Below are 26,515 nucleotides of genomic sequence, written 5' to 3' on the forward strand. Positions count from 1 at the left end.
CTTTAAATCTTACACCTACCATAGCCTCTCCTATCTGTCCCCTCTTTTTCATTCCCAGTCCTATTGTAGTTGAGGCCTTTATTGCGACAGTCACCTCTCCCAGTGTATTGAATGCAGCCTTCATACTGCTACCAGATTAACCTTCCAAAGCCACTGTGTTCCTGTGTCTTCAGTGGCTGCTTCTTTTTTTTTTTTTTTTTTTTTTTTGAGACGGAGTCTCGCTCTGTAGCCCAGGCTGGAGTGCAGTGGCCGGATCTCAGCTCACTGCAAGCTCCGCCTCCCGGGTTCACGCCATTCTCCGGCCTCAGCCTCCCGAGTAGCTGGGACTACAGGCGCCCGCCACCTCGCCCGGCTATTTTTTGTATTTCTTAGTAGAGATGGGGTTTCACCGTTTTAGCCAGGATGGTCTCGATCTCCTGACCTCGTGATCCGCCCATCTCGGCCTCCCAAAGTGCTGGGATTACAGGCTTGAGCCACCGCGCCCGGCCCAGTGGCTGCTTCTTACCTACAGAATGAAGTCCTCCCAATCAAGCTGGTAAAGACACTTTAGTCTGGGCCTAGCCAAACTTAATTCCCACTAATATTCCATAGTATTATGGCCTCACATTCTGCATTTTCATCTCTGTTCTTATATTCATGGAGGCATCCCTTTCCTAATCCTAGAAAAAAACTCCTTCATCCTTCAAGATCTATTTCCAGTGATACCTCTCCTCCAGGAAGCCACCCTGCTCACCGCAACAAAAATGACTTCTACCTCCTCATAATCCTGATGGTGCTCAGTTTACGCTTCGTTTTGGCACTTGTCACATAGAGCCTTGATTTACAGTGACCTGGGTGTCTTACTGTCCTCTCTAAACTAAGTTCCTTGCAGCTAAGATAGTGTCGAATCCATCCTAACATCCTCCACGTCAGCTAACTCAAGGGTTTGTAGAGAACAGTGCTCAAATACATGCTCACTAGGTACTGGTAGTCATATAAATTCTTCAGATGTACTTCGATGAAGACAGTCCATGTAATGGCACTGAAATCCATACACTCTCAGGTCATGAGAAACTGTGAGCCCTGAACTGGATATACCTAAATGAAACGAAGTTAGTTAACCTCATTCATGCTTTTGGACATAAAAAATAAGTGCTCTTGGCTGGGCATGGTGGCTCATGCCTGTAATCCAGCACTTTGGGAGGCCAATGCAGGCAGATAACCTGAAGTCAGGAGTTTGAGACCAGCTTGGCCAACATGGTAAAACCCTGTCTCTACTAAAAATACAAAAATTAGCCAGGAGTGGTGCTGTGCGCCTGTAATCCCAGCTACTTAGGAGGCTGAGGCAGGAGAATCACTTGAACCTGGGAGGGGGAGGTTGCAGTGAGCCAAGGTCAGGCAATTGCACTCCAGCCTGGACAACACAAGCGAAATTCCATCTCAAAAAAAAAAAAAAAAAAAAAAAAATATATATATATATATATAGAAGAAAAGATGGCAAAACTGGACTTATAAACATTATTTTAGACAAATTAAACTGTAAATTAATAACCTACATAATGTAACTAAGTTTTATTATATAATGAATAAAGTATTCAGTCTGTAGTCTTTCACTTCACTTACCCAGTCACGAACAAAGTTACTTTGTAGATGGCCTTAAATTATGTAGGCTTCATTTTTCCAAAATAAATTCAAATGCTTAACTGTATGTGCAACTTCATCCACTCAGACTTCACTAGAGCATTTAGTAATTAATAACGACATGATGAATATTTCTCCCCCACTAAAGGTGACACTTTGTTGAAGTGCTGGAGAAATGAGAGTATTTGCAGATCAAATGAGACCGCCTAGTAAGTTTACTCAAAACATATCACAGGCTGGGCACGGTGGCTCATGCCAGTAATCCCAGCACTCCAGGAGGCCAAGGTGGGTGGATCACAAGGTCCGGAGTTCAAGACCAGCCAGGCCAAGATGGTGAAACCCCATCTCTACTAAAAACACAAAAATTAGCTGGGCGTGGTGGCACGCACCTGTAATCCCAGCTACTTGGGAGGCTGAGGCAGAGAATCGCTTGAACCTGGGAGGCAGAGGTTGCAGTGAGCCGAGATCATGCCACTGCACTCCAGCCTGGGCCACAGAGTGAGACTGTCTCAAAAAAAATTAATTAATCAGTTAAAAAAAATGTAAAGCCACCATTTTTACCTGAGCTATCTTCATCATCTTCAACTCAAATTTCTCCTTCCAAGAGATACATTAAATCGTATTTATACAGATGCTGCTAAGGTGTTTTATTTACACAAAACTTGAAGACATTTCTCCAACAAAAAAAGTCCATTTTACTTTTAAAATTATAAAAAAAAAAGCAACACCACTCCAAGTTGTTTAACATCCTGAACTTTCTGTTAACACTATCTGACCAAATTTTAATAAGAAAGGTTAATTTTTATGAACAAATAGATAACTCAATTGCAAACTACCAACATATATTCTGTCTGAACTCAGCAGTTCCCAGGAATGCTGTTTGAAGGGGGGGAAACTGAATGCATACAGAGCACGGAAGTCTGGCTAACGCGGCCTGAGCCCGCAGTAACCTTGCTCTTTATCTTCGTCTTCAGGCAGCCCAGGCTGGCAGAAAAGGAAAAGGAGAGCAGTAATTAGTCAAGGCCAAAGTGTCCTCCTCTTAGTCCCTAAGAACCCTGTGAGCCAATATGAGCATCACTCCTTTTTATTCGCTACATCTCACTAACTCAGGTATTCAGTGAAGCATCTTACATGTTCGTCAAAAGCTCATGTCAGTGTCCTTGGCAGAGACTGCCTGGTTATCCTCAGAAACCTCTTCAATACATGCCACTCTGAAGATGTACATGCCGTCTCTCAACAGTTTAACATAACAGGAGATTTTGTTGGATGTTGGAGATAAGACGGCTCTTTCTCCGTTATAGCATCAGATGAAGTGGGTGGCCTGGCTTTAAGGGCCACACTAGGAAAACTGTATGTTGTTAATAAACAGAATGGCAATCAGCCCTATTGTTATTATTATTATTATTATTTTGAGATGGAGTCTCACTCTGTCGCAAGGCTGGAGTGCAGTGGCATGATCTTGGCTTACTGCAACCTCTACCTCCTGGTTCAAGCAATTCTCCTGCCTCAGCCTCCTGAGTAGCTGGGATTACAGGCATGCACCATCACGCCCAGCTAATTTTTGTATTTTTAGTAGAGACAGGGTTTCGCCACATTGGCCAGGCTGGTCTCAAACTCCTCACCTCAGGTGATCCGCCCACCACGGCCTCCCAAAGTGCTGGGATTACAGGCGTGAGCAACCATGCCCTATTAGCCCAATTAGATACTCATAAGTAAGAGGTTGGTAGGAGCTGGTATCAACCGAGGGAACAGATTCTCCCATCCCACCCAAACTCCAGGGCACATGCCTATTGAGAAGAATGGCAGAATCACCTGTGCGACGTAAGTTATTTCTCTATTTTTTTCTGTGTGCAGCATGTGTAATTTAATTCAGGCATCACAGATATGACTAGTTACCTATCCAACACCTATTCTCCCCCGTTTCCTTAAAAACAGAGGCCCTCACTTTTGGGGAGTGCTGTGACACACTCAGGCAAATTTTCACCTCTCCAGATTCCCCTGCAACTAGAGTGAGCCCTGTGACCTAGTTCTGGTCACTATGATGCAGACAAAAATCTATCAGCTTGGGCTTCCAGGAAAACTGCTTCCCTGATTTTAAAAAGTAGGGAGGAAGCTGGGCATGGTGGCAGACGCTTATAATCCCAGCATTTTGGGAGGCTGAGACAGGAGGATAAGTTGAGCCCAGGAGTTCAAGACCAGCCTGGGCAACACAGCAAGGCCTCATCTCAAAATAGACTAAATGAATAAAAAACGAAAGAGGGGAGGGTGTTGGCACACATCTTTTACCTTTCAGTTTGACTCAACTCCTTCTTCCTGCCTGGGGTGTAGAAAAGATACCTAGAGGCTCAACAGCCACGCCGTGATTATAAAATTCCCAAGTCACATAAAGAATGGTAAAGCAAAAAGCTCAAAGAGCCCAGGTCCCTAATGACTACTTAAAGCTGCTGTACCACTGGCCCTGGACTACGTTGCTGCTCTTCACAGGGGAAAAAATAAAAGCCCTACTTGGTTTAGCTGCCAGAGTCCAATTTCTGTTACTTGTGACCAAATGCAACACGCACATTTAGTTCACATTTAATCCAATTCTCTATTGGAGCTGGGAATTATTCCAATATTTTTAGCGCAGATTAGTCTTTTTTAATATCCTCTTTTAGTCCTATTTTGATTTGGAGATTTGTTGCTATTGCTATGTCCTCAAAAGAAAACAGTATTTTTTTCCCTCAATAATGTAAGTAATTCAAGATATGTGTACAAAGATACTCACTACAAATTTTTTTAATCATAATTAAAAATAACCTGGATGTCGCTCATAGGGAAAAGGATATTTAAGTTATAGCATGTTTATAAACTATTTTGCAGTTATTAAAAAAAGATCTATATTGCTGCCTAAGAGGCAAGTCCTATTTTTATTGCTGAATGAACGAATAATATATATTTAGTATATCATTAAAATATATTTACAGGCTGGACACAGTGGCCCATGCCTGTAATCCCAACACTTTGGGAGGCCAAGGTGGGTGGATCACCTGAGGTCAGGAGTTCGAGACCAGCCTGGCCAACATGGCGAAACACTGTCTCTACTAAAAATACAAAAAAAAATTAGCTGGGTGTGGTGGGAGGCACCTGTAATCCCAGCCACTCGGGAGGCTGAGGCAGGAGAATCGCTTGAACCTCAGAGGAGGAGGTTGCCGTGAGCTGAGATCCTGCCGTTGTACCCCAGCCTGGGCAACAAGAGCAAAACTCCATCTCAAAAACAAAATCAAAAACATATATACGTACACATGTGTAAATATTTGTATATATTCTGGTGTAAGCATCAGAATAAATCTTTGGAAGAATATTCTCCCAACTATCAAGAAATGTTTATCTCTGGATCATGGATAAGAGGAAAGGCTGGGGAGAACAAGAAAATGTAACTCTTTATAAACTTCTATGTTGTTTGTTACACAAAAGTAACTCCTATCTGTCTTTTTTTTTCTTTTTTTCTTTTTTTTTTTTTTTTGAGACAGAGTCTCGCTCTGTTGCCCAGGCTGGAATGCAGTGGCACAATCTCAGCTCACTGCAACCTCCGCCTCTTCGGTTCAAACGATTCTCCTGCTTCAGCCTCCCGAGTAGCTTGGAATACAGCCTCATGCCACCACACTCGGCTAATTTTTCGTATTTTTAGTAGAGATGGGGTTTCACCATTTTAGCCAGGACGGTCTCCATCTCCTAACCTCGTGATCTGCCCTCCTCGGCCTCCCAAAGTGCTGGGATTACAGGCATGAGCCACCGTGCCCGACCCCCTATCTTTCAGTAAGTTGTAAAAACACAGAACGACCTAAGATAGAAATTAAATTTACTTTAAATATCACCACACAGAAATAAACTCAGCTGACATTTCTAAAACATCCATTTAGAATCTAGACCTCTTACTTCGCATCCAAGTACATAAATAAATGCAAACTCTCATCCTCCATAACCGCCCTCCCCCTGTTGGGTTATCTCTGCACTTGATCTTAGTCAAAAGATATAGTGGGGTGATAGTCCGATTATCTCATTCGTCACTCCTTCTCATCCTCTTGCTGGCTTCATCTCCTCTACCTGACTTCAACACATTGGAGTAGCCCAAGAATGTTGTCCTGGGCTGCCTCTCTATACTGAGTCCCTCAGTCAATTCATCCAGTCTACGTTCAGCCCCCAGCTGTGAGCTTCAGTCTCAGATATTCAGTTACCCACATGACAATGCCATTCAGATGCTGAGATCACATATGGAATGCATGTCCTGAATGTGAGATGCATATCCATCCTTATCCTCCCCCGGCCAATCAACTGGTCCTTTCCCAATCTTCCCCACCTCCTTAAGTGACACCGGTTTCCACCCAGCTGCTTAAGCCCCAAACCTAGAAGCTGCCCTTGATCCTGCCTTTTCCCACCTATCACATCCAAGCCATCAGCAATCCTTCCAGATCCTTCTCTACTGCCCATATCATCCAATTCTCCACCCCGAAACATACATGCCTTCGAAAATAGTCCTTTGACTACTACCCATTCATTGCAATTGGAATAAAATCCAAACTCCTTACCATGGCCTGTAAGGTCCTGGGTCACCCCCACCATCCCCACCCACACCCTTCCTAACTTCATCTTATGTATTCTGCCCTTGCTTCTTCTATTGCGGCCCTCCCTAAATTCTTAGAATATACTAAGTATATTAATATACTTAATCTCAGAACATCTGCCTGGGCCATTCCTTCTGAAATGGACTTCCTCAGAAGCTGCTGGCTCCATCTCAACCTTCAGATTTCAGCTCAAATGTCACATCCTTAGAGAGGTTTCACTTGGCCTTTCCTCCTTCCACGCTATGAGTCTCTCTCTTATCCACAGTATTTTCCTTCTTAGCACAGGTATGAATCCTCATCTGTTTCCTTTATTACCACCACTTAATCCTATAGAACTGAGGTCAGGGATCCTGTGGATATCGTTCTACCCCAGCATCTAAGACAGTCCCTGGCACCTAAAAGACTTAGTTGTTTATTGAGTAATGAGCAGGCGCATACTCATATAACATTTCATACAAGTGGGATCATGTTATATATGCTTCTTTGCGACTTTTCACTTACTGTTAAACATCTTCTCAAGTCAATTAATATCATCTAAATCTTTCTTTGTAATGGCTACATGGCATATCATACGACTGGGCATCTAGGCACTTTCCATTATCTCCCTATTACGATCAAGTTTGTAATATATATTATCGCACGTATCTTTGCACTTGTCCAATTTCATCTTTAAGATAATTTCCTAGAAGTGGAATTATCAGGTCAAAAATAATAAAGCACAGTCTTGGACATAAAAACAGTTTTTTTAAAAAAAATCACCTACTCTATTGACTCTCAAGTTAAAATTAAACTAAATACAAGTTTTGCAAAAATAATTACTATACTTTCAAGTCAAATAGAATTACATCCTTATAAAAATATACTTGGATATGGTCTGCTTACAAAATCTACTTTAGACCTCTAAATTACAGAAAATCCCCAAGTGGATATCTGTATAAAAAGCCATATTAGTAAAAGCTGTGAGAATGAACAAAATAATATTCAAAGGATCCAGCTGGGTGGGAGGGTTGCTATCCTTAAAGAGACTGCATCCAAGAACAGAATAGTTGGTGGTTGTCTCACACATTCCATACTTATTTACTCTGTGATCCTCCATGACTCTGCCAGAAAATTCACGAAGCAGGAGCACCATCAGCTGAAGGACCATTCAGCAAAACACAGGGCTCTCAGAGATAACTATAAGCTTCCTCCTTTGAAAAGCTCAGAGTCAGTTCCATTGGTCTCAAATCCCCTTGCTTTAGTAGCTGCTGAAAGACGGTCATCAACCCCCACATCCTCACCTGATGCTGTGTGTACATCTCCTTCTGGACCCCAGTCCATCTACTGCTCTTCCCTGCCTTCCCCACTCCCTGAGGTCTTCCTCTCCTGCCCCTACAATTCAATCTGCCAGCAGCAAACGAATATCCTTAGCCTCTTCTAGAAGAAAATATTTCCTTTCCTCTAACTAAAACATGGCTGGTTTCTGAAGGTACCACCTCCCCCGACACCCTGACTCAATTGAAAGCTTTTTTTCCTCTGAAATCCCGTGACTTCCTGGCCAGGCAGAGGGGTAGCGTTCTCCTTGCTCCCCACTGCTGCACACAGGCATGACTCTGACTCTCATAGACACCTCCCTGCTGATGTTTGTCATCCATCTGCATTCTACTATCAACCTCCTGGCCCCTTTGTCCACTGGGCCCTGGTTCCTATCAGCTTAGCAGTAATTACAACACTATCACGAAGCATCTGTTTTCAAGCTCCGGCTTCTTGGTTCTTCAAGTCCCTCCTTCTTCTAGTAGTTTCTTCAGTGCCACCACAGCTATGTGCACTCCAACCTGTTATCATCACAGATGTCTTGATTCTCAACATCCCACATTCTGACCACATCTTCCAGGCCTTTCGCCATCACTTGTTCTCCTTGCTTACCTGGACAATTTTATCCACAGGAAATGCCCATCCGTTGAACCCATTACTTTATCTAACTGGTCCATCAAAGGAACTGGCTTCAATTTCTCCTTCCCAGTCAGGCTTAAGGTGCATCACTCTAACAACTCCTGAGCAAACACCTCAATTTCTTGGACTGAGACTACCTCTGGATTCTGGCAAAACCACTCCCCTAGATGAAGCCTTCTCTCTAACTTTCTTTACACCTGAATCTGAGCAGAATTTTGCTGGAGAAAAATCATGCAAGAAAGCTCATTACAAACCTCAAAAGGACACTTAAGGCTAACCAGAAATTACTAGAATCAGCAGTACACTAACTAGGAAGAAAGAACAGAAATTATTGTTAATGATTTTAAATGTTTCTCCATTAAGTTCAGTGTTGCTGCAGACATTGTATCCCTAGTTTTTTAAGAGTCATATTGTTTATTGGTTGGATTTTACTCATGAATGGGTGCTGAATTTTTATCAAATGTGTTTTCTGAATTTACTAGAATAAGTATGTGGTTATTCTATTGATCAGGTAAAAATAAATTAATAGATTCTTAAATGTTAAACCATCCTTGCATGTATGATATCCATCTACTTCTAATGGCTTTTCTTTTTTTCTCCTCAATACACACACATATACACACACACACACACACACACCCTCCACCCATACACATAATACTGGTGGAGTATGTTTGCTAAATTTTTAGCATTTTTGTATTTATGTTCATTTGAGACTGATCTATAATTTTCTTCTCATGATTGTCCTTGCCCTGTTTTGGTATCAAGGTTATAGAAACTTCCTAAAATAAACTGGGAAGCTTTCCTTTTTCCCCTCTTCCTTGGAATCATTTGTTTATGGATTACTTATTCCCTATAAATTTGATAAAACTTATATTAAAAATATCAGGACCTGATGTATTTTTTTTATAAATTAAGGATGAGCTTTTTATACTATCAATTTAATTTCTTTAGTTATGATTCTAGGTAATACATATTCATCTAGGAAATTGTTCATTTCATCTAAGTTTTCAAATTTGTTGACATATTGCTGTTTCTAATATATTCTTTTGCTTTCTAAGGCCTCTATGAATTGGTTATTTCTACATTGGTTATTTCTACATTTCATTCATATTCATCTAGGAAATTATTCATTTCATCTAAGTTTTCAAGTTTATTGACATATTGCTGTTTCTAATATATTCCTATGCTTTTTAAGGCCTCTATGAATTGTTTATTTCTACATTTCATTCAAAATTTCAATTGTGCCTTCTCTATCATTTTATTTTCTTGATCAGTCTGAAGTGGAAGTTTGTTTAATGCATTTAGTCTTTCTAAAGAACCAGGTTTGGTTTTACTCCTTCCCCTATGGTTTCCATTTTGTTTATTTCGGATTTGAAACTCATTATTAACTCCTTTCTAATTGCTTTGGACTTGTACCAGTACTCTTTTTTCTAATTTGTTTTTCAATCATGTTCTGTCTACTTTTTCCCCTCTCCTTGTCCTTATACATTAGAATCAGCTGGTCAAGTTTCAAAAAATAACCCTGCTGGGGCTTTGAGAGTGGTAGATTTAATTCCTTTACTAATGTAGGCAGAATGGACACCTTTATGTTATTCCATCTCCCATTCATTGGTCCTGATTTTAGTGATAATGCATTTAGAATTTCACGATTAAGCAGAATACTGGCTTTTGAGCTGAGATTTATCATACTACAGAGTAACCAGTCACTACTATTTTATTAGGTTTTATGCAAATTCAAAAACAGATGTAGAATTTTCAAATGCTTTTGGAAATAAAGATAATCATAATGATTTTTCTCCCTAGATCTATTGGTAATTAATGTATTAGTATATTCCCTAATATCAAACCATCTTTGCGTTCCTGGAATAAATCTCATTTGTTCATGACAATATGCTGCTAAATTCTGTTTGCCAACACTTTATTTAGAATTTTGGTGTGGTGGTGGTTGTTGTCATTATTGTTGTTGTTGTTGTTGTTATTATTGAGACGGAGTATTGCTCTGTTGCCCAGTCTGGAGTGCAGTGGCATGATTTCAGCTCACTGCAACCTCTGCCTCACGGGTTCAAGCAATTCTCCTGCCTCAGCCTCCCAAGTAGCTGGGATAACAGATTCCCATCACCATGCCCAGCTAATTTTTGTATTTTTAGTAGAGATGAGGTTTCACCATGTTGGCCAGGCTGGTCTCAAACTCCTGATCTTAGGTGATCCACCCGCCTCAGCCTCCCAAAGTGCTGGGATTAATAGGCATGAGACAACATGCCCAGCCTAGAGTGGTTATTTTAAGTGAGATTGTTCTGTACCTCTCTTTGCAATTTTTGTCGCATTTTGACATTGTAATGCAAGATTTATGTTAAAATTAGGAAATTTTTAATCTCCTATGTGCTAGAATGGTTTGAGCAGCACTAACATTATCCTTCCTTTAAAAAACTAGTAGAATTCCTCTGTGATATAATCTGGATCCTACACATATTTATAGGGTACTTCCTTGACAACTTTGTCTCTCTCTTCTATGAAGATTTTTCTGCTAAGGTGTCCCATCTATTTAGAAGTTCATTTTGTTAAACTGTATTTTCCTGGAAAATTGCCCAGTTACTCCGGGTTCTCATCAAGACTTGGATGTGCACAGACATCTGCAAGTTAAAATGTTAAATAAACTGTAGTTCCTGCTTGAGCCACATATTCCTCCCACCCTAAGTCTTCCTTATCTCTCTAACTGGCAACACCATCCTTCTCATTGCAAAAGACAAAAACCTAGAAGACTGACTTCATTCTTCTTCCTTTACCTACTGCTTCCAGCTATCAGCAATTTATTAACTCTAGCTCCAAAATATATCTGAAATCTCTCTATTTCTCACCACCTCCACTGCTATCCTCCTGCTTAGAATCACCATCTTGGACACAAAAAGACTTCTGGTTAGACTCTCCTCTTCCAGTCTTCATTCCTCCCATCAATTCTTAACATAGCATCTAGAGTAATTTTCTTAAAATATAAATCAGATTATATTATCCGAATCTATTCCCAGGTTAGGATCACCAATACCTTCACCAAAAACCACATATATTTTCTCTAATCCTTAGTATAAAGTTCAAACTCCTCAACATGGACCATGAAGCCTTACCTCATTGAGAGTTTACCATGCTCCCAACTTCACTTCAAATAACTGCCTCCCTTACTGTTTCTCAAAGATGACCCCACCTGACCCTGTTACTTTAAACCACAAGTCTAGTTTCTTCTTATTCTTGAAACCTCATCTTAAATGTCATTTCCTCAGAGAGACCTTTGATGAGCAACCTATCTTAAGTTGACACTTCATACCACTGCTCTCTGCCAAAGCACCTTGTTAATATCCCTCAAAGCACTTGTTGTCATCATTTTGTTTACTTGCCACTTTTCTATCTTCCTTCAAAAAATGTATCTTTTAATGGGTTGCCTCCATTAAACACGTTTGTGTGTTAACCACTGAACAGGCTGAATATACCTAACCTGAAAATCTGATATCCAAAATGCTCCATAATCCAAAATTTTTTAAATGTCAATGTCAAAGAAATGTTCACTGGAGCATTGTGAATTTCAGATGTTTGGATTAAGGATGCTCAACCAGTACATATTCTGCAAATATTCCAGAATCCAAAAACATCTGAAATCCGAAACACTTCTGGTCTCACGCATTTTGGATGAGGGATGCTCAACCTGTATCTCTATGTCCATCATAGTAATTGATGCAGGGTAAGCATTCAGTTATAAACACTTACTGAAGGAATGACCCAGACCCAAAAGGATAGTTTCTAAGATGGGAGAAATTGCTGTAAAGGAAAAGCTCCCCTGCAGAGATGCCCTATAAACAAAGCGTTACAGTATCTTTTAGAGCTTGTCCCCTGCCCTGACCCCAATTCACATCCACTGAACAATGCAAATCTTTGCACCTACCTGAGGGCTGCAATCACAAAACCAGGCTTTGGCTTTCTTATGAAGTCTGAGTTGATTTGAACCTAGAAGAAATTGGTTCATCTCTTATTACATTCACATTAGGCAATTTAAAAACAAGAACATACATCTAGATACATCCGCATATCAGAGTTATTTCACAGACCATTATATTACTTAATTATAGAGACCAACAACCAAGGATATTAACATAGAGATTAACATGTTCATTTGATTCCATTTTATGCATTCTCTCTGTCAGTACCACTGGCCCACAACATACCCAGAGGTATTTCATGGGCACTGTCAAAGCACTGAATCCCTAACTCCTTGGAGTTCTAAGCTAGGGGCCGAAATAATCCAGTCTGAGGGATATTCTTTTCATTTCTTTAACAAAACACATAGGCCATCACTGACATGAAAACATAAGACAAGGACAGACAAGGGATACCTGTTTGACCTTGAATAAGGCTGACTAACTTCTTATAAGGCCCTTGCACATCAAGCACTCAGCCCAGGGCCAGGCACCCATAAGCACTCAGTGTGAGCTAAGAGAATCACCATCATCCCTCACTGGCAAGCCAGAGGACAGTTTTCTTGGTGTTTGGAAGAGAAAAGAACAAACGTAAAACCCCAAGGGAGGTATATTTAGGAGATGGTTGTTTTTAAGGCATTTAAGTTCACACAGGGACCTGTTATCAAAGAGAGATGAATGCAAATAGTAATTAATATCTTACAATATTTGAAGAGAAAGTTGCCTAAAATTGGGGATTTAGTCAAAATAAATGAATCCCCCAGGTTTCAGAAGACTAGGGGATACAATCTTCTCTAGTGCTTAACACAGTGTGGCTTTTTATCAGCTGTTCTCAAAGCGTGTCTGGGGAACCCCTAAGAAACCAAAGGTTCTGTGAAGTCAAAATTATTTTAGTAATAATAATAATAATATTAAGACATTATTTGTTTTTTTAAATTCTTACTCCCTCAAAAATGTCCAGGGGAATTTCCCAAAGGCTACATGACTCACAACAGATTAAACTCAGAAACAGATACGAGAATCCAGCCGGCTTCTATTAAGCCAGACATTAAAAAGATTTGCAAAAACATGAAGCAATGCTATTCTTCCCACATGCTTCCTGTTCTGAAAAGTCTAGTTATTTTTCACAAAAATCTGTTATTTATATCAACACGAAAAGGTTTATTGTTATTTTAAAATAAGTGTATTTTTAAAAATCTGTCTCAATTTTTAATATGAAAACTATTCACAGAGAGAACCCACATAAGCAAAAGCTCTTTGGGAATCCTTAGTAAATGTTAAATATGTAAAGAGGTCCTGATTCCACGACCTTGGAGAACCACTCACTCCCAAACATGGGTATTAAGAGAAGACGGTTTAAAAGGTGTCATCACCTTTAACTATACATAATGCAACACGGAGGGAGACGGTGTGTGAGGGATTGTGGGAATGGTTCATACAGTCATTATCATTAACTGTGTTAACTGGAGTAAAAGGCAGGATAGATAACGCAAATTTTAAAAGATTTTTTTTTTTTTTGCTTTGAAATATATGCATGACCAGAAGAATATCCTTCCTAAAACCACGTGCCTTAAATTTCTGTGAAAGCAGTTGATTCTCAATTGGAAGATAAAGCTTTAACTATTATAAGTTTATATGGGGATTCCTTTTGATTATTCTAATGGGAAGAGAACACTAGAATTTTCCCTCAGGGCAGAAGTAGAGAAGTAGGAGTCCAGACTCAACTCTCCCCTTCTTTGGGCTCCGAAACATGGGACGATATCCCAAATGGATAGAAAGAGAAGCCCCAGAGGATGCACTGACAAATTACAGTCCAGTGAGTCATAGCATGATCAACCCATTTGTTGTTTAAAAAAAATGTGTAAATGAGTAAAATATAGTCTATCAAAAGCACAATTTTGTATATAACTGAACATTTGTATGAAACTGAAAACGGTTTACTTAGAAGCCTAAACATTTTTCTCAAAATCTAGTCATTTTAATTTTTAAAAATACTGCTTGAAAATAAAACAATCGGCATTTTTAAAAAACACAGAAATTTGGATGTTAGGCTTTTCAAGATTTACGCTTCTCGACTGGTATCATTAGCCGCACTCTATCCTCAGGGAGGTGCCACAGAAGCGGCCAGTTCAAAAAGATGCAGCTATTTCGCTAGTTATGGGAGTTTCACCGTCACCAACTGCCCATTCTCCAGCTAAAGCATTACCTCGTACTTCAACCAAGATTCTGCTAGAAACAACACCTTTCCAAGTACCTTAGCACTTGCAGATCACAGAAAGATTGCAGATCAGCAGACTGTTTCCCCCAGAATTCCTAAGATTGAACAAAAGTTTTGTTTAAGTAGTTAGTGTTATTTTTCCCTGGGAAAGATCTGAAGTCAGAAAATGTTCCAAACAAAAGAAACTTACCAGAACCTCCTTCTCAAGGTGTTCCAGGGCCTGAATATCCTTCTTAAGACTGCTCAATTCTTGAAGAACCAAATTTTGAAAGCGCTCTAGTTTATTGAGTCTAACAAACGTAAAAGCAGTAAATGTCATTGGGACGGCTTGGATGTGACAGCAGACTTTCTTAGTAAGTCATCTGATTACAAGGCTACTTCAGATTCTTCTCCAGACATTTCTTGTCATGGGAACACATGGTGTCTCCCTTCTCTTCCCTTCCCTTCTTGCCTGCTCATCCCCAACCTGGAAACCTCACTATGCAAACTCTCAGGTCATCTTTTTCTTTTTTTTTGTTTCTGAGATGGAGTTTCACTCTTGTTGCCCAGGCTGCAGTGCAATGGCGCAATCTCAGCTCATTGCAACCTCCACCTCCCGGGTTCAAGTGATTCTCCTGCCTCAGCCTCCAGACTAGCTGGGACTACAGGTGCGCGCCATCAGACCCAGTTCATTTTTTCTGTATTTTTAGTAGAGACGGAGTTTCACCATGTTGGCCAGGCTGATCTCGAGCTCCTGATCTCAGGTGATCTGCCTGCCTCGGCCTCCTAAAATGCTGGGATTACAGGCGGGAGCCACCGCACCTGGTCTCAGGTCAGCTTTCAACAGCAGCACAGAGGAAGCTGATTTTTTTTTAGTAGAGAACAGGACAGATGACTCCAGGGAAGATGAGACTGAGGCTCCCCATCCCTTCCTACCTTCTACTTGCTCCCCTTTCTCTTGCATTAAGCTGGCCCTGAAAGCTGTGGTCAGGAATGAGCTAATACACTCTTTTCCCACATCTACATTTTAGCTCTAACATTTCTAAAAGTCGCTATTCTTTGTCTAATGGTCATATTTGCTTATTTGTTAATTTTCTTATTTGCTTGCTTATAGGTTGTCTTCTCTATTAGGTCAAATGTTTCCATGAAGAGCATCTAAAACTCGTCCTCACCTCACTCTCATACCAAGCACAGGGCCTGGTATCCGACGTTGCTCAGTGTGCATTTGCTGAGTGAACGCATAGATAATTGTGTGCCCTTGAAAGAGCATGGGAATTCCACAAATGCAAAGTCCTTCATGGGCTTGCTTTCACATTCAAAGGACACTGCATGCATACCAGACTTTGAAAAATAGTAAAAATTTCTATTCAGTCATAATGTATTCCATCCTCAGAAACTTTCTGTCTCGGTTAAGCAAATCAACTGGCCATTCCTTTCTTCCCTTCCTTCAGTTACAGGCCATTCTCTCCAACAAGGAACAAGTTCTACTCTCACCTTCCCTGTGCCATTCGACTCTTTGTTTCTAAAACCTCACTCAGGAAGCACTTCCATTGTAATCACTCGGAATTAACTCAAACCACTACAGAAACCCATCCCTCCACTCGCCTTCCTCGCCCCTCTGAAATCCTGGCACCTTTGTATTTCTTGTTACATGGTCATAAGGGTGTGTGTGTATGTGCACATACAAATGTGTGTATTGTGTATGTATGGTGTTTTCTTTTTTTTTTTTTCTTTGAGACAGAGTTTTGCTCTTGTCACCCAGGCTGGTGTGCAAGGGCATGATCTCGGCTCACCGCAACCTCTGCCACCCAGGTTCAAGTGATTCTCCCGCCTCAGCCTCCCAAGTAGCTAGGATTACAGGCATGTGCCACCACGCCCAGCTAATTTTGTATTTTGAGTAGAGACGGGGGTCTCTCCATGTTGGTCAGGCTGGTCTCGAACTCCCAACCTCAGGTGATCCACCTACCTCGGCCTCCCAAAGTGCTGGGATTACAGGCGTGAGCCACCACGCCCAGCTGGTGTTTTCTTACTGTGGTAAAATACACATAACATAATATTTACCCTTTTAAACATTTTTAAGTATAAAATTCAATGGCATTAAGTATATTCACAATGTTTTGTAACCATCATCACTATCCATTTCCAGAACTCTTCCATCATCCCAAACAGAAATCTGTACCCATTAAACAACAGCTCCTCCTTCCCCCAACCTTTGGCAATCTCTTTCGCACTCTCTGCCTCTATGAATTTGACTATTCTAGGTACACCTCATATAAGTGGAGTCACATAACGTTTGTTCCCTGTTATCTGGTTTCTTTCCTTTACCATAATGATTTCAAGGTTCATCCATGGTATAGCATGTGTCAGAATTTAATTCTTTTTTAAGGCTGAATAATAGACCATTGTATGGATATAGCACATTTCATTTAGCCGCATTTTTAACATATATATCCATGCTTGCCTTGTCTTCATAATTGGATAATAATTTTTTTTAAGAACAGCATTTTAGTATCATGGTAGACCATGAGGCTTAAGAAGGACATTTAGTTCAAACCCTTATCATATGAGTGAAGAACCAGAAACCCAGAAGGGTTAAATGACATATCAATCCTCATATCTGCTCAGGCCCCAACTCCTCAGGGCCCTAGCACAGTGGTCATGAGACAAACATTGTTGGTGAGTGATCATACTTCCATGACTTTGTTTGAAAATCTAATACTTACCTGTACAGTTGCATCTGGTTTAAAAGTTCTATTAGGCAATCTGGTGCTTTCTTTGCATTTTCCGAATTAAGTGGACGCTTTCCGTACCTAAGCTAAATCATAACAACAATAACAAAATGATCAAATTTGGGTTTAATATAATTACATAAATTGAGTGTATGTTTTGTGTTAAAAAGATGCTGCCAGCATGCAATGATATTCATAGCAAACATGAGTGCTAAACAAGTGTGATCAGGCATCATCCTACACACTTGTCAGGTATTACCCCAGGTTCAGTACCAATACAGAACAAGCTGAAATAGAAAAATTTACACTCATGCTACCTGATGTAGTTTGCATATTTGTCCCCACCCAAATCTCATGCTGAAATGTAATCCCCGATATCGAAAGTGAGGCCTAGTGGGAGGTGTTTGGGTCATGGGGACGGATTCCTCATGGCTTGGTGCCATCCTCACAAATAGCGAATCATGACACCTGGTTATTTGAAAGTGTGGCACCTCCCCACCCCTTGCTCCTGCTCTCCCTACGTGACACACCCACTCCCCCTTGGCCTTCCACCTCGAGTAAAAGCTCCTGAGGCCTCCCCAGAAGACAAGCAGATGCCAGTGCCATGCTTCCTATATGGCCTGCAGAACCTGGAGCTAATTAAACCTCTTTTTTAAAAAACATAAATTATCCAGTATCAGGTATTTATTTATAGCAATTCAAGAATGGCCTAATATACTACCAATACACATAATGAATACTATGAATAAATTTCTATTACTAATTGGCTTACACTGGTATCACAGAAAATAAGACTCCGGAGATCTAAGTTAGTTAAATGAATGTTGGTTAGAGTAATATACTTCTCTTAAATGTACTAATAAATAAGTCATTTGGGATTTATAAGTAACAGGACAAAAAAGGAAGATTGAAATGGTTCCAATATTCATCTTGCAGACAAGATTTGGGGATGGGCTGTATGCAGTGTCTCAAAGGTCTGCCACCACTCGGCCAACCACCAATCCACAGTCTACCTCCATCTTTGTCTCAGATTCCTCTCTCTTTTTTAAAAAAATAGAGACAGGGTCTTGCTCTGTGGCCCAGGCTGGAGCACAGCGGCATGATCATAGCTCACTGTAACCTTAAACTGCTGGACTCAAGGGATTCTCTTACCTCAGTCTCCTGAGTAACTGGGACTACAGGTGTATGTCACCATGCCTGGCTAATTTTTAAAAACATTTTTGTAGACACAGGGTCTCACTATGTTACATGGGTTGATCTTGAACTCTGGCCTCAAGCAATTCTCTCCTCTTGGCCTCCCAAAGTGCTGGGATCCATAGGCATGAATCACCGCGCCTGGCCCCAGACTCCCCTCTAGTCCACTTGGTTCCCTCCTTCCCTTCCTCCTTGTCTATCACTGTGACCAAATCATTGCTTTCCGGTAGTTCAGTTGTCTGAAAATGCTACCAATGAAACCAAACTATCAGTCTGATTTACACATAGGTCCACTTGGTCTCATTGGGGCAAATGGACATGGAATAGCTGTCTGATAAATACAAACCACAATTCATAAAGACTGAAATCAGTGACCACAGCTAAGACAAATACCCCTCCCCAAACACTTAGAAGCACCTTCACATATGAAGGCTAACAACAGCATTGATAAATAATATGAAGTTGTTACTTTAAATTCATAATGAACTAGCTTCTCCTTCTTTCTTCTTTTTCAGCTTTGTTGAAGTATAATTGACAAATAAAAATCAGGCCAGGTACGGTGGCTCACACCTGTAATCTCAGCAGTTTGGGAGGCTGAAGCAGGAGGATCATCTTAGGCCAGAAGTGTAAGACCATACTGGGCAACATAGCAAGACCCTATCTCTACAAAAAATTTTTAACAGTTAGCCAGGTGTGTTGGCATGCACCTGTAGTCCCAGCGACATGGGAGGCTTAGGTGAGAGGATCACTTGAGCCCAGGAGTTCAAGGTTAGAATGAACTATGATTTCACTGCTGCCCCCAGCCTTGGCAACAGAACAAGATCCTGTCTCTAAAAAACGAAAAACAAAAGTTTTATGTATTGAAAGTATACACATGATAGATATACATATACGTTATGAAAGGATTACCACAGGCCAAGCTTGGTGGCTTACACCCGTAATCTCAGCACTTTGGGAGGCTGAGGCAGGTGGATCACTTGAGCCCAGGTGTTTGAGACCAGCCTAAGCAACAGAGTGAGACCTTGTCTCTATTTTAAAAAAAAAAAAATTTTTTAATGATTACCACAATCAAGCAAATTAACATATTCATCACTTCACATAGTTACCTTCTTGGGGGTGATGGTGGTAGGAATACTTAAGATACACTCTCTCAGCAAATTTCAAGTACACAGTACATTATCACTAACTATAGTGATGTTATGTTATAGGTTAGGTCTCCTATGCTGTATGTTAGGTCTCCAGAACTTACTAACTTGTAACTGAAAGTCTGTATGCTCCATCCAACATCTCCCATTTCCCCTACCCCGACCCCGGGGGTAACCACCATTCTACTCCCTGTTTCTGAGTTCAACTAGTTTTAGATTTCAATATAAGTGAGACCATGCAGTACTGTCTGGCTTATTTCACTTAGCATAATGTCCTCCAGATTCATAACACTCTGGTTTTTTACGTTTTGTGGACTATTACCTCGTATTTTCTTTCCAGTTTTCTAGAGAAGTTTTCAAAGGTTGGGAGAATGGCAGAATCGTTCAAGTTCTCCGGCACAACTTCTAGGGATGAAGTGGAAATTCCTTCTGGAAAACAAAAATAAAACATTGAATAAAACTAACAAAGTGTTCAAACTAGACTTGCTCAATTCATCAGTTGCCCAGAGGATGAGTTATTTGGAAGCACAGATGCGAACCATGGAAGCCCTGCTGACTGCCCGGACATGACCTCGTTCTCTGGCAAGTGCTCATTTCTTCCAAACCTTCCCAGCACTTGAAAGCAGGGCAACTGACATTCTGTCTAAGAAGCAGGCCAAGGTGTTGTAAGAGGTTCTGAGGAGGACATATGGCTAGGGTATTTCTCTGGTGTAACTGCTCCTGGGTGCCCCTTGCTTGCAAGGGGTCTGGTGCTGTTCTGAGGGATTTGCAAGCATCAGTTCTTTTAAGTCTCACAAAAATTGTGTGAAGTAGGTACTGTCAGGATTCCCATTTAATGGAGCTCACATAAGTTTTGTGTGCTCATACCAGCAGCTCCTGGATTCAAATCCAGGCTGTCTGGAATCAATGCTTTCAAATCTGTTGTGTTGGAGCCCTTTGTTTCAAAATGTGTGGTACCATTTGTCCAGAAGGGCAGCCTCAAACATGCAGACATGTCATATCATTCTTCTTAATCGGTATAGATATTTCACACACAAAAATTTGGTTAATAACTATCAACTGTATCAGAGACCTACAACTTTAGGAATGCTTGGGCCCTGAAAATTGCCAGAAGGAAGAGTTAAGAGGAAGAAATAAAAATGCTAGGGGATAATGGCACTTGCTTTTATCTATAATTTGTGCAACAATTTGCTTGTCTCCAAAAGCACACAAAGCTTAGTTTTTAGGATTTTGTAGCTACTATGATCTTAAAACTATACCTCCCTTGTAATTCATGTTGGTACATCCTGTGCTGACCCACTTATCCCACTCCTACTTGAACCACTGGCTGGGTGCATGATGTTACCTGGCAACTCTCTTTCTTCTGTTATTGAGAAAGGGGATCCCGGAGCAACCTCTTCTTCCAATCTTGATTGTTTTGACTTAGCAAAACTACCTTCTGGTATGTCTAAAGGCAAACAGAGCAAATTTCCTTTTGACTCAAAATTATCTTGTTCATTTTTTGGCAGTTAATATCTAACTTTGACAAGTAGCATCTGAAACTTGTCCCCTGCCTGTTGCTAATGAGTTACTCGGTGCATTGACTAGGCACAGCCCAAGTATCAAAGCACGATGTCTACTGATACCTGAACATGGGAACAGGCATCCCTTTGATGAGCTCAGTTACGTTTAGGAACCCTCTGCTTAGCACAGACCGCTCACTAAGCAGAGCGTTCCTAAGTGAAGCAGTAATGGTAGACATCAAAAGCAACGTTTCCAGGGTTCTGAGCTACACAGCAAGACAGCAAGGTTACCAGGCAGATGGGCCTGTGGAAGTGCTTCAGCTCACATCCTGGAGCGCGCCATCTGCTGGTGACACTGGCACATCGGCGCTATGCTGAAGGCTACGTCATAAACGAGGCCATCTTGCCTCCTCACAGCTGAAGTGATTTTGAGAGACTCGAACATAGATTCCCATTTCAATTCAGCATAACGCTAAATATTTCCTATGCTGATGTTCACTTTTATCCCAGACATCTCTGGTCCTCACCTGGGCCCTCCCAATCTTATCAATGGCACCACCATGGTTCACAGAGCCCTGGCGTTTTGCTCAACTCCTCCTTTTCTTTGCTGCCCGCTTCTCCTCCATCCTCAAGATTCTGCCTATGGAACGAATCCCTCCCTTTCTGAGTTCCTGCCCAAGACCATCTCCCTGGAGGAAGTCCTGAATCCTTCACCTTCAATTGTCACTTCCAAATCTCTCTCTTGCCTGAGCTCTCTCAAGCGGCCAACTTGTGTCTCCAAGTATTGACATCTTTATTTCAAACCCCACTCGAGTCTATCCCTCCCCACCTAAACCACTCTCTCTCCCCCACCATACCTTTAGTTGTGACATCATCTGACTTCTCTTTTGTCACACACCTGTCTAGTTGCTGTTGATTTTTCTCTCTGAAAGTTCTGGAATTCAATTTCACTAATTCATTCCATGAATATGTGGACGTTACTATGTGCGAGAGGCAGGGCAATGCGGCTGGCAGATAGCGAGAGGTAAAGAGGCAAGTGACCTTTCCTCCACTCTGCTCCTGATATCCTGGTCTCCTTGTAGTTTGTCGAACATCCCTGCCACAGTCTTACCTCAAGGCCTTTGCACTTGAGACTCCTTCTGACCAGAGTACTTCCCCATAGATCTGCACCAAGGATTTCTCCATCCATCTAACCTTAATTTTCAATGTAGCCTCCCAACTCTTCACACTCTCTTCCCAGCTTAATTTTCTTATCAGCCTTTATCACATACAACATACTACATGTTTTACTTGTCCGTCATCTGTCTCCCACACTAGAGAGTAAAGCCCATGAGGGCAGGCATTTTGTTTTCTTCACTACCATATCCCTGACACCGACAGAAGTGTCTGGCACATAGTAGACACTCAATAAACATTTGTTCAATAAATGAATAGATGAATGCTGCAGAATACCCAAGCTCCTACAAATAAAACACCTGATATGCCCAATGGAGATCTCAATACAACAGATAAAGAGTTTATTTCAATTCTGTTATTCTAATTCTCCTAGTGGTGAGGGTAGAGGTAGAGAAACAGCACAAGCTTTAGAGACCTAAATAGCCACTATATATTTGCTATAGTGGCCAGGCTTTGGGCTATTGCTACAAATTTGCCACCAAGAAAATAAAAGTTCCAGAAGGGGCAGAACAGGCAGTAAGGAAAAGAAACTGCCTGTATTAATAGACAAATAGCAATTAGTACATTTAACACTTTAAGACAAATAGCAATTAATACATTTAGCACTTTAAGATCTGATAAAACTATCTTTTGGAGGAAGCTATAAATATATGAATTTGGAAAAAAAAGAAAATGGTAAACAAGAGAGGTAAGAAATACCAACTAAGAGAGAAAAAGGATTATCTCAAAGCAAAAAGGACTAAACCAGTAATAATAGTAACTAGTAATAACTATTAAGGACAGACCTCATGGGACACCCTAATTAGTATTCTATAATAGTACTTTCATAAACTGAAAAATTCATTAGAGATCACATTTCCATTCTGCAGAACTTAGAAAAGAAAGAGCCAGTATCTAGCCTCTCTGTAATAAAAAAAGAAAAGAAACACATTAAGAAATACTCTTATTTGTGAGAGGCATCTTAAAGGAGCTAGTACCTCTTTTCTTCCCATTGCACTTAGACTTAGGTGTGTCCATTTGTTTGAAAGGTTTGGATGGATATTTTCTGGGGGGATCCCATCATTTCAAGGGCAAAGATTTTTAAAAATCAAAAAAAGAACCAATTACAACTCTATCCTTTTCTTTTTGCTTGCATCTTCTGTGGTGTCTATACCCCAGTTAGGGCCAAAAGAAACCACCTAAAAAGGATTCCACCTACCTCAATTAGGCACTGATCAACAATCACCACATTTCTTTTCCTTACTGCCTGTTCTGCCCCTTCTGGAACTTCTTTTTTTTTTTTTTCTTGGTGGCAAATTTATAGCAATAAGCCAAAGCTTGGCCTTGAATTTCAATCCTCCCCCCTTCGCCGCCCACCGAGCATACCTGGGGCAAAGCAAGGCATCTGTCAGCACAGACACTAGTTACATCCACCAAAGAGAGAAGTCCAGGAACATGATGTAAATAACCTGGTCACCCCCTGAATGAATTACGCAGAATCTGTGAACCTACTAACAAGGGATCATCCAGATGGATGGCTTCAGAGACACAGAAATCGCTAGACTTCTAGAAACCTTCTTCGAAGTGGCAGTGCTGGTGAAATTCTTTACCTGTACCAAAGGCATGGCTCTCCAGGGAGCACAGGCTCCTGCACAAGAACCAGCACTTCATCAGGAGAGGCTGCAGGTCCTAAGTGATGTCGTTGGCTCAGTTTTGTTTCCACAGTAACCGTATGCTGCTTTTCACTGTCATGTTTCAATGTTTTCATAACAGAGTTAAAACTACATACAGAAAACACCTCAAAAATAAACACAAATGTAGTCAAGTCATCTTAAAAGAACGTGAAATCCGTGTGTATGTGTTAGTGGCTGTAAAGAGGGTGTTCTGCTCTCACAAGAACCCGGCTTTCTTCATTTCCAAGAAAAGTGAAGACAGGTACGATCTGAGGAGCTTCTGAACTTCTCTTGGGTGGCCGACTGGGCACAAGTTTCAGTGAACGTATGTTTGGCATCTGTGTTGTATTTTTCAACTTGCAAAACTTCTGTTAAAAACAATGTTTAATGCCAGACCAGAACCAATCCTGTGGTTAACAGCCAAGTTCCCCTAAGTTAAGGCATTTTTTGAAACCCTGCTCTGAAGTGACATCCTGTGGTAAACAATGATAAAGGCCAACAGTCTTTACTGAGCAAGAACAGAATCTACTGAAAGATCCTCCATGTGGTTTTTACAACGCTTTCCCAATGCAAGTGCTTTGTTTACCGATGTTTATTAAGTGCTAAGAGTATGATAATTTAAAGACGATTTTAACTGTTGAATACTCAGTCTGATGGGGACTACTAAATATCTTTTGTATAGATTAATACAATTAAAAATGGATAACTCAATTGATAATAAATATTTGTGACTACATATACATGCTTAAATATGGAATCAAGCAGAGTTTCATTATTAAATGTTGGGTTTTTTGTTTCATTTGAGACAGGATCTTGCTTTGTCACCCAGGCTGGAATAGAGTGGCACAATCATAGCTCCCTGCAGCCTCATCCTCCCAAGCTCAACCACCCCCATGTTAGCCTCCAGAGTAGCTGGGAACACAGGGACATGCCACCATGCCTAGCTAACATTTTTGTAATTTTTGTAGAGACAGGCTCTCACTATGTCATCCAGGCTGCTCTTGAACTCCTGGGCTCAAGCAATCTTCCTGCCTCGGCCTCCCAAAGTTCTGGGATTACAGGCATAAGCCACCATGCCCAGCCTTAAATGTTGGGTTTTCTAACTTTCTTACTCCATTCCCTTGACAAATACTTATGGAGTGTATCTATATGCCAGGCACTGAGCTAGGAAGGGGCTATCCTCTTGACTCCTTCCTGAATCTGGAGACCTCTCCAAGAAGGTAGATGATGGCAAAATTCAAAATCTTTAAAAAAAATTATCCTCTGGCTGGGCATGTGGCTCATGCCTGTAATCCCAGCACTTTGGGAGGCTGAGGTGACAGATTGCTTGAGTCCAAGAGTTCAAAACCAGCCTGGCCAACATGTCAAATCCCTCTCTCTACAAAAATTACAAAAATTCATTGGGCATGGTGGCATGAACCTGTAGTCCCACCTACTTGGGAGGCTGAGGTGGGAGGATTGCTTGAGCCTGGGAAATCGAAGGCTGCAGTGACCCAAAACTGTGCCACTGTACTCCAGCCTGTCTGAGGGTCCCTCTGACACACGTCTCTTCTTCTCTCCCAGCTTCTGTTGGAGTGCTGGAGGAGAGGGAGTTAAGGGAAGGGCTCCTGCTGATCGTACTACAAAAAGGAAAGACCAGTTGGACCTTAGACTCTGTTTTCCAAAAGAAACATCAATCCTGTAATGAAAATGCTGAAAATATTTTTTAGAGTAATTCAGGCAAAAAGAACAAAAGGACAGTGATACCAGGAAGAAAGATGCAAAAAGGAATTGTGAGCAAAATGATTAAATCTGAGTGTAAATCTAATAAAACACTGAGTGAAGTAATACCAACAGAAAACATTTTACGAATTAGAAAAACTGGAGAAGCAGCTAAATGGTCAGAAGAATAAGTACAGCACAGAATGCTCATGAAATTCGGATACAGTTTTCAACCATAAGGCAAGTCCAACTGGGCCTTAATATAAGCCCCAATAAATTCTAAACAATATTGCACAGACTCTGTTTCTCTGACCATCTTGCAAAAAGTTAGCAAAAGGTAATGAAATACCTTTAAAATAACCCATATGTTTGGAAACTAAATGTTCAGAAATGTGATTGAAGTTAGTGTTTGAAGGTCCTTCTTCTGTTTGGAATATGGTAAAAATATTAACTTGAAGCTTTTAAAAGTGTGTCTGTTAAAATTTCTAGGGTTAACTTTAGAAATAGGGGATGAAAACTTCCAAACTAGGAAAAGGGGGAAAATGATTAAAAATTATAAATCTAAATGAAGGCAAAGACAGAAACAATGAGAATGTGGGACAAAGACAAGAAAACTCAATCCAAATTTATCAATGGAAGCACAATGGATTAATTGTTCCTATTAAAAGAGATTGTCAGATCAGACTTTTTAAAATCCAGGTAAAAGCTCTTTATGTGATAGCAATTCACAAGGGTGAAAAAAAGATTGAAGATGAAGAGTCACTTCCTGATGCACCTAGTAGCACTGCCTCAAAACATATAATATACAACAAAGGGAAGTAGATAAGTGCATACAGAACACTCATGAAATTTGGATGCTGTTCTCAGCCATAAGGCAAGTCCAATTAGGCCTTAATGTAAATCCCAGTAAATTCTAAAGGAAAGATATTATACAGACTGTGTTTCTCTGACCATGTTGCAAACAGTTAGCAATAAGTAACGGAAGTATCCCATATGCTTGGAAACTACATTAAATTTTACTAAATAACTGGGTTTTTAAAAATACATAAAAAGGAAGAACTACTAAGCATTGATGGTAACAAAAACACTACTATCAAAATGTGA

The 26,515-nt window shown here is 40.7% G+C and overlaps 1 protein-coding gene across 4 annotated transcripts in view; it reads right to left on the bottom strand.

Annotated features, from left to right (window-relative positions):
• Positions 1 to 2,445: 2,445 nt before the first annotated feature.
• The window catches only part of LOC105482418 (synaptonemal complex protein 2 like), an 86,177-nt gene continuing 62,107 nt past the window's right edge, over positions 2,446 to 26,515 (bottom strand). For all 4 annotated transcript variants that reach the window (XM_011742510.3, XM_071097620.1, XM_024793013.2 and 1 more), the window contains 7 exons: positions 20,726 to 20,827; positions 19,703 to 19,809; positions 17,036 to 17,127; positions 14,524 to 14,623; positions 14,370 to 14,428; positions 12,085 to 12,146; positions 2,446 to 2,604 (listed from right to left, as the gene is read on the bottom strand). In XM_011742510.3, coding sequence (XP_011740812.2) covers positions 12,122 to 12,146; positions 14,370 to 14,428; positions 14,524 to 14,623; positions 17,036 to 17,127; positions 19,703 to 19,809; positions 20,726 to 20,827 — 485 coding nt within the window. In that variant the 3' untranslated portion in view covers positions 2,446 to 2,604; positions 12,085 to 12,121. The remainder of the gene's footprint in view (positions 2,605 to 12,084; positions 12,147 to 14,369; positions 14,429 to 14,523; positions 14,624 to 17,035; positions 17,128 to 19,702; positions 19,810 to 20,725; positions 20,828 to 26,515) is intronic.

The sequence above is a fragment of the Macaca nemestrina genome, chromosome 5, assembly GCF_043159975.1.
Source record: "Macaca nemestrina isolate mMacNem1 chromosome 5, mMacNem.hap1, whole genome shotgun sequence".
In the NCBI taxonomy this organism is placed as follows: domain Eukaryota; kingdom Metazoa; phylum Chordata; class Mammalia; order Primates; family Cercopithecidae; genus Macaca; species Macaca nemestrina.